Raw genomic sequence first — 8,862 nt, forward strand, 5'->3', positions numbered from 1 at the left:
TCACCATAACCCCTAATAATGCTCTGCTTATGAATTTGGATTAAGAAAATTACATGTATAAGGGAAAAAAGAAAATATGAAATGTGGTTTTAAAAATCACATAAGAGAAAAAAATAAAATATTCATAAATCTTGTACTTTTATCACCTTCAATTTTACAAATTGATAATTTAAAACTTTAAAATCCATACACAAAGGGGTTTTTAAAGATATCCCTTGTATAGGATTTTCATATAGCGAGCATGCTACAAATATAATATAAACGTTCTATATCTACAAAAACCATTGACATGTGTCTTCCATCAATTAAAATGTTCTTTTTCTTACTTCTCTTCAAAAGCAAGGATATTACAACAATTTAAAGCCTTTTTTGTATTTTTTCAAAGTTATAAAGTTGCTACATACACTATTGTTAAAAAGTCTCGCCATATGTAGGCATATGATTAACACACTCATGTAATTTCATGTATGTTTGAGTTCATTTGACTTGTCGTTCTTCAAAATTTGTAAATTAGCCTTGTGCTTTTTTAAAGGCTGAAGGAACTTCTTTGGCTAAATTACAAAACTAATATTAAGGTCATGTGTTTGTTATATGTTCCTTTTAATGGATGCTTTTGTGTGTTGAATCCAATTTGGTGACCTAGGATAGTATAACAAACATTAAGATGCAATTTGGTGACCTAGGATAGTGTAATAAACATTAAGATGCATAAATATTTCTTAAATCACATAGTGAAATTTTCAAGCTTACCCATCTAATAGATGATCTTTTAAAGCATCCTTCCTAGGTTCTTAATACATCACTTATTGAAATATCAAAATTACCCTTCTAAGAGATGATCTTTTAAAGCATCCTTCCTAAAGGAAGCATGGGTATTTTCTATTCTTGTTTAGCAAAGAATGTAGTTCTCTCTTTGGCATGTAATAAGTGTGTAGCATAAATTGTGAAGAGAACATACTCATTTAGAAGCCCTTGGTATCCACTAATGATGTAGAATGTAAAGCAATTTTTTATTTTTATTTTTTTGCTGCCAATGCTAAGTATAGATATGCAAGTCAAGAGAAAGATAAAGGTTAAGAATAGATATGGAAGGTGAGAGAAAGATAAAGGCATGCTTAATTGATCTCACATGTGTTTTTTATTTATCTAGAAAACCATAGGTGAATATACATTACAACAAACTTATGCAGCCTAATGAACTACGAGTACCACTCTTCTTTGTCTCCTATTGACCAAGATGTGACATATGAGGCACATGAAGCCAAAGGTGGTTGATAAAGGAGGAGAGTTGTGTTTGCATATGCAGAGTACCATTACATGTCTCGTCTTTCATGCACTCTTATACATATTAGGAATCACCCCTTTTACTACCATTGCAGTCATGTACTATTTGAAGGGTTTGCTTTTTACTAGTAAGGTTCTCCTAAAAGAATTTGTCATTTTGTACCTATCCCATTTGAGAAAACATGAAAAATTGTGCACTACAATAATTTAGGTAGCAACCCCTTGTGCTACCCTTCTATGTACAAGAAGTGATAACACCACTTCTATGTACAAGAAGTGATAACACCACTTCTATGTACAAGAAGTGATAACCCCACTTCTTAGCCCTCCCACACCCTCATGAAGAAAAAGTGATAGAATAATACAAAAGTTTGCTTAGAAATTGTTCATGTCACTAAACTATGCGATTCCGCATAAACTTGTTTCATGCCGCCTAGCATCATGTCACTTCCTCCCTCCATAATGGCCTAGAATGGCTATTATTATGGCCATTGTGCGAGGAGGATCTAGTGCCTCCTCTTGTAGAATGGTGCTTTAGACGACCATTTTTTACTTCATCTACACTAAAACTTTACTTTCTTATCTCAACAACTTGAGTGTATTAGACTTGCAAGATCTCTTTTGAAACAAAATGGCAATAAAAATGCTTAAACACTATGTAGAGAAGATTGGAAGAGCTCTCAAGGCTGCTGATATTCAAAGCACATTAATTGTTTTGTATTAAAAGAAGATTCAAACATGCCCACCACACCTTTTTATATATATTATATACCGATTCAAACATACCATGTTGGATGGTGGGAAAAGAGAAAACTCCATAAAGAGAGACTACCTTATGGTGTATAAAAGGTGAGATCCCAAATTCAATTCTATAACCATAGAATCTACTCAAAGAGATCAATGGTCACTTGGACTTATAAAAATGTACACAAATTCTAAATACATGTATAAAAGTTTCGTGGTTGATAAGATTTTATTGGAACATTTTATAACATCTGAGATGACCATGCGAGAACATTGACACTGAGATATAGGGGTGAGTGTACGTGCACGAGGCACACAAGCACACACACAAAAAAACACACCCACACATGTGCGTGTGTACGCACACCCCCGTATACCCACAATATATAAACAAATAATATCTAAATAGCCAACAAGTGCTAACCCACTTGGTCAGGGTTTTTGGTTTCCTTGCATGAGGTCGTAGGTTCGAACCCGACTGGTAGCATTGTGTTGCTATGCTTATACTTTTTTTTTTTCAAAGGAAATTTGAAGTGTAAGTGCACTTTGAAACACACACACACCCCCCAGCACCATGATTTACAAGGATGCCTGTATATGTTTATATGGCATATGTAACTATATTTTATATAGATCTTATTGTACTATATAGATCTTTTAGTACTGAAATTATTTTGCCATATGCTCTCCATGCATTTGTCTTTCCTTTGAGAAATACCCCTTCTTCTCTTGAGGGATCTCTTTTCTGATCAGCTTAAATTGTGCATCTTGTTGGTCCAAGCTTCTTCCCCTCTTCTGCTCACCCCCTTCGATTGTTGCTTCGCCGTCCGCTTGCTGCTTTTTTTTGCTTTCTTGTATTGTCCTTTTGTTTTTCTTGGATTTAGATAAGCAAGACAAGAAGCCATTGATGCGTGAAAGAGATGCAGGCGGGTGCTCTTTGAAGAACTAAATTATAGTAGGAAATGGGCTGTTTTTACTGCATTAACATACGGAAACAAGATAAGAAGCCATTAAACCTGCAAGATGAAGGCCCTTATGTGCATCCCACAGCATCTGCATCCCTTCAAAAGCGCGCCTCAGGTAAGCCCATCATGACAGTCTTTTTCTTCAGTTTGCAGTCATGGGTCTTAAAGAAAATGGACCTTTGTGGTAGATCTTACTGAATGTTTCCACTGGTTTTAGATCTAGAAAGTCCCCCTTCTACCCCCATTTCCATGGAGTTCTAAGGCTCATGATGATTAACTCCATCATGGATGATCAATTTAGTATTTTGTTTGCTTATCAATTACCCTAATCTAGATTCAATATGATATCTGGCCATATTAATTACCATATCATAGATTATTAAGTGTTTTATAAGATTTTTGAACCTATTAATTACCATATCATAGATTATCAAGTATTCAATGTGCCTATGATATGGAATCTATCAACCTGATTAAGTTTTTAATACGATCATTACTGACCTTAAGCTTGCCTAAATTTTTGATCACATCAACATATCATGAGATCCATGCCTCTCTTGCATGTGTTTTGATGACTTGTTGAGCCCATTGTTATATGCAGACAGAACGCTCTCTTTGATGGCATGTGCTGTAGGGTCATGCCATAGATTGTCCATATCTACTGTAAAGTGCGGCCTCTGGGCATTGCAAGAACAAAGACTGCTTACAAACTGTGGAGTTGGTTGTGCAGATAAGGTGAAGTCAAAGGGCGGTGAGGCTATAGACTCTTCTAAAGAGGGAAGTCAGCACATAGCAGCACAAACGTTCACCTTCCGTGAGCTTGCTGCGGCCACCAAAAATTTCAGGTCAGATTGTCTGATAGGCGAAGGTGGTTTTGGGCGCGTCTACAAGGGGCGTTTAGAGAGCTCTGGGCAGGCAAGTTCCGTTACCAATGCAGTAAGCATGCTTGCAGTTTGAAATGACTGGGATTTGTGTTTTTGAGTAGGGTTTCGTGCTTTTTGATGATGTGGCTGCAGATTGTGGCTGTCAAGCAACTTGACCGAAATGGGCTTCAAGGGAACAGAGAATTTCTTGTAGAAGTCCTCATGCTCAGTCTACTGCACCATCCAAATCTGGTGAATCTAATCGGTTATTGTGCAGATGGTGATCAACGGCTTCTTGTCTACGAATACATGGCGTTGGGGTGCCTAGAAGATCATCTACACGGTATGGCATCGTGAGACAGCAGATGCAGCTGTTTGGTTGGAAGCACATTTATATTGTGTTTTAGTTTCTCAGGGCTTTCTATGTCTGTTGCTTTATGGGTGGGTGCGGCTGGGCTGGCAGATCTTCCATCTGACAGGGAATCTCTGGATTGGAATACACGAATGAAAATAGCATGTGGCGCCGCAAGAGGCTTGGAGTGTTTACATGATAAAGCTAATCCACCTGTGATCTACAGGGACTTCAAGTCTTCTAATATTCTTTTGGATGAGGGTTTCCATCCGAAGTTAAGCGACTTTGGCCTTGCAAAGCTAGGGCCAATAGGAGACAAGACACATGTTTCTACACGAGTTATGGGAACTTACGGATATTGTGCTCCTGAATATGCTATGACTGGGCAGCTGACTGTGAAGTCGGATGTGTATAGCTTTGGGGTTGTCCTGCTAGAGCTAATCACGGGCAGGAAGGCCATTGACAACTCTCGAGGTTCAGGAGAGCACAATCTAGTGTCTTGGGTACTTATCTACCCCCTATTTTATCTTGAAAGTGAAGTGAAGTATTTGCACAAATCCCCCCACAAAACACACGTGCGTGTGCATGCATGCACGCACAAAGAATTGTGTTGATAGCTTTCATCTCTAACTTAGTCTTGCCTTTCACAAATTTTGCAGGCTCGGCCATTATTCAAAGACAGGAAGAAGTATCATCAAATGGCAGATCCTTTGCTTCAGGGATGCTATCCTATTAGGGGGCTCTACCAAGCAATTGCAGTTGCTGCTATGTGCCTGCAAGAAGATGCAGTAAACCGCCCTCTGATTGGGGATGTGGTCACAGCTCTCAATTATCTAGCTTCACAAAATTATGACCCTAGAGTTCATCCTGTCAACAAGTTCTCACCTTCACCTTCTCGAGATAAGAAGGAGAGAGAAAGAAAGCTGAGCAATGGATATCGGCAGGGTGCAGATGAACGCGGCTTCGTGGAACGGATGTTCCGGCAAGGTGGTACCCGATCTCCAGCCTCAAACTCGCCTGACAATCGTGATCGAGTAATGCGGCAGGCTGGCACGCGGTACTCTCCGGACAATCGGATGCTTCGACAAGTGGGGACACGATCCCCAGCCTCCAATTCACCAGACAATTATGTCAGAGATAATGGGGGCTCTCGAATGAATGGAACACTCAGTGCTGCTGAGCATGGTGTGCAGGAAGGGTACCCTAGTAGAAAGCAAGATATCGAAGAATGGGTTAGGTCCAAAGGTAGCCCTGGGCAAGCTAGCAGGAGCTTAAATAGTGCCAGTGATCGTGAGAGAGCAGTGGCAGAGGCGAGAGTATGGGGTGAAAACTGGCGAGAGAGAAAGAGAGGAAACCTCCAAGGCAGTGATAGCAATTTAGATGCTGCATTTGTATAATCCCCAATGTTTGTGGTGCACTCTTGGGCTTAAGATTACAGTGGCTTGCCAATAACTTTCGTGGGAATGCTGTACATTCCATTGTTCCCGCTAAAGATGCTAAGCTAGCTGCTTTGTCTTCCATTCGATAAGTGTATGAAATTTAATTTAAGATGAGATAGAGATTTTGTAGGAGAATGGTATAATCGAATGTATCAGCACAATTTTGAGCATGTCCATGAAGTGTTGTTGTTTACGGGTGTCCATGAAGTGGTGGTGTATATGGGTTTGCTGTTTTCTTTTCCATTGTTCTGAGCCATTTTTTAGCTTTGAATGCCAGTGGGTCTTCCTTCAAAGCTTGACTATGGATTATGGATTCTGACTGAACTATCTGTGATGCCTGAGTCTCATGGACACGACACCGATGATTGTCATTGTGAAAAGCTGTTCCAGTCAAATGATTAGTTGATGGTGTTGAAGTTTCTCAGGCATCCCCATAATATTTTTGGTTCTAGTAATCTGCCCTGGACTTTCTGTATGATCCACTGCTGAGATAAAGTCCCCTATGGAATTGGCAGCGTGTGTTCATGATGGATCCTGACTAGAAGCTATGCTGTTGCATGTAGAATTGGAAAGCTCACAAAGTGCTTGTGTCCTCACAGAATGTCTGGCGGTTGGTATACTCCTGAACTTATGACCATGAGTTGGACTAAAAATGCTCTCTTACATTAACAACTTGGCTGTGAAAGTGTTCAGATATGACACTGGCCCACATACATAGAGTGGTATAGCACTTACCTATGTGGCTCTTAGATGTATACGTACTGGTATTATAGTTGCCATTGTTAGCAGGGATAGCGTCGATGTTTTAATCAGCTTCATATGATATCCAAGAGTTTTGAGGGGTGTGCCTATGTGACAATGAGATTATATAAGTTTTGATCTTCAATAATTAGACTGCCCAACACATTTGGACTGTGTCTGAAAGGATTCAATCTTGTGTGTGGTCCTTGGGAGGAATGGGCTCAGTTGGCAGAGGTCATATAGAGCTTTAAATGTAGAGCCCATCCATGTGGGCTCTGTCATAGACCTTAGTTGAGGAACGAATATCTTTGCATGTATTTTCGAATTCATTGAAGATGGAAGTAACTAGAGTCTTATGAACTTGTAGAGAGAAGGCTTTGTATCTTACACAAGGGTGCACTCCTCGAGTCATAAGTTTCCACGGATTGTGTGCATATTACCCTTGGTTGGTGTTAACTAATATGATAGGTTTCAAAAAGGCCAAGACAACTTCAATCTTTTGTCATGTAGCCAAAACAACTTCATTGTCAGAATGAGTGTAGCTAACCCCAAAAGAAAAATCAAGCGGAGTAGATGGTGCTATCATTAACAATCTGTCGTTTAAACAAGTTCATAGGATCAAGATATAGCTATTGCAAGAAAGTCTCTTCCCCCTCAACCACAAAATGCACATACCCAACCACCCATCCAAACATAATAAACAAGATAGAAGCAACATTGGTGTATCTATATACAAATGGAGAGAAAGTGGAGTAGATGCACACATCGAGTGAAATTTACAAAGTAGGAAGAAGTTATTGTGTGTCCCTCTCTAGAATATGTACTAGAGTGTAGATAAGAGAAATGACAACTATGTCACTCTCTAGAACTTGAAAGTAGATGAGAGAAATGGTAACAATGATTGCCAAGTGTTGTATTTATATGGAAGGGGCAGGTCAACCTTATGACACATCAATTGAGCCATCTTTAGTGTGAAGAACACACAATGTATGCTACTAATCTAAGTTTTCAACTTTAAAATTAAAAATTAGAGCTACTTAACTACCATAAGGATGAAAGTCTACAACGTTGCTACTCATTTTTATGGCTTCATGCATAAGGGCTTATTGCATGAAGCCTTATGCATAAAGGCTTTTGCTCAAGGCTTAAGCATAATGTTTAAGCCTTATGCATAGAGGCTTAAGCATTAAGCCTCTATGCTCATAGCTTAAGCATAATGTAAGCCTTATGCATAAAGCCTCTATGCATAAAGCTTTGAGGCTTAAGCATTAAGCCTCTATGCATAAAGCACGCCTTATGCATAAAGACTCTATGCATAAAGCTTTGAGGCGTAAGCATTAAGCCTCTATGCATAAGGCCTAAGCATAATGTTTAAACCTTATGCATAGAGGCACATTAAGTCTCTATGCTCAAGGCTTAAGCATAATGTTTAAACTTTATGCATAAAGCCTCTATGCTCAATGCTTGAGCATAATGTTTAAGCCTTATACATAGAGGCTTTATGGATAAAGCCTCTATGTATAAAGCTTTGAGGCTTAAGCATTAAGCCTCTATGCATAAGGCTTAGGCATAATGTAAGACTTATGCAAAAAGCCTCTATGCATAAAGCTTTGAGGCTTAAGCACCAAGCCTCTATGCATAAGGCTTAGGCATAATGTTTAAGCCTTATGCATAGAGGCTTAAGCATAAGGGCTTTATGCATAAGCTGTATGCTTAAAGCTTAATACATAATCCATATGCATAAGGCTTGATGCATAAAGCTTTATACATAAAGCCATATGCATAAAGCTTATTAACACACATATTTCTTATGCTTGTAAATTATCTTTGCAACATAAGCTCAACTTCGTAATGCATTGCCTACTTATCTTCGTCTCAGGGTAACAGTACTTGCCTTTCATAGTTCATTTCTTTACTTGTTTATGGTACACCCCTGGGTGCTTGGGAATATTTTTTTCATTACACATAAGCATAAGGACTACACGATTATTGATGCTGTTGTAGCTGTGTGCATAGCCGCGTTGATAGTTGCGTGAATGATTTTTTCCATATATAGATTTTTTTAAATTTACGTGGCTCTTGACGTGGTTGTGCTCTTCATTTGTTGTAGTGACACTCTCACAAGCCTTAGCTCAAGCAAATGACAAGGAAATGGCAATGAGATGAAGGCAAACTCACACAAGCTCTCAATCGCAAGCCTCTCACACATGGGGAGTGCTCAAGAGTGAGCAAGCTACACCCAACGCTCAACACACTAAGCTCCACTCCTAAGAGAACAAGGAGGAAATAAAACCTCTTAACTCACTAATCTAGGCAAGCATATATAAGGATGGACTCCACAACTTGGTCTAGAGGGGAATGAGATCTCCCTCAACCATGCTCTCTATATATAGGAAAAGGTAGGTCCATCCCATATACACATTGCCAAATGGAGAGCATAGGTGAGTCCACAAAGATATACACATGAAGCTCAA

General features: G+C 39.2%; 1 protein-coding gene across 1 annotated transcript; it reads left to right on the forward strand.

Moving 5' to 3' along the window:
- The first annotated feature begins 2,669 nt into the window (after positions 1-2,669).
- LOC147622167 (putative serine/threonine-protein kinase PBL7) lies at positions 2,670-5,820 on the forward strand. The gene is made up of 5 exons (XM_086823267.1): positions 2,670-3,108; positions 3,724-3,908; positions 4,010-4,199; positions 4,320-4,711; positions 4,868-5,820. The coding sequence occupies exons 1-5, from the start codon at positions 2,991-2,993 to the stop codon at positions 5,603-5,605; spliced, it is 1,623 nt and encodes a 540-aa protein (XP_086679393.1). The 5' UTR covers positions 2,670-2,990; the 3' UTR covers positions 5,606-5,820.
- The last annotated feature ends 3,042 nt before the right edge of the window (positions 5,821-8,862 follow it).

This window comes from Cibotium barometz, chromosome 29 (genome assembly GCF_041138505.1).
Source record: "Cibotium barometz isolate CiBa-2024 chromosome 29, ASM4113850v1, whole genome shotgun sequence".
NCBI lineage: Eukaryota > Viridiplantae > Streptophyta > Polypodiopsida > Cyatheales > Cibotiaceae > Cibotium > Cibotium barometz.

Coding starts and splice junctions, on each gene's coding strand:
- LOC147622167 (XM_086823267.1), top strand. CDS start 2,991: ATGGGCTGTTTTTACTGCATTAACATACGGAAACAAGATAAGAAGCCA. Junction 3,109..3,723: donor CCTTCAAAAGCGCGCCTCAG/GTAAGCCCATCA, acceptor TTGGTTGTGCAG/ATAAGGTGAAGTCAAAGGGC. Junction 4,712..4,867: donor AGCACAATCTAGTGTCTTGG/GTACTTATCTAC, acceptor CAAATTTTGCAG/GCTCGGCCATTATTCAAAGA.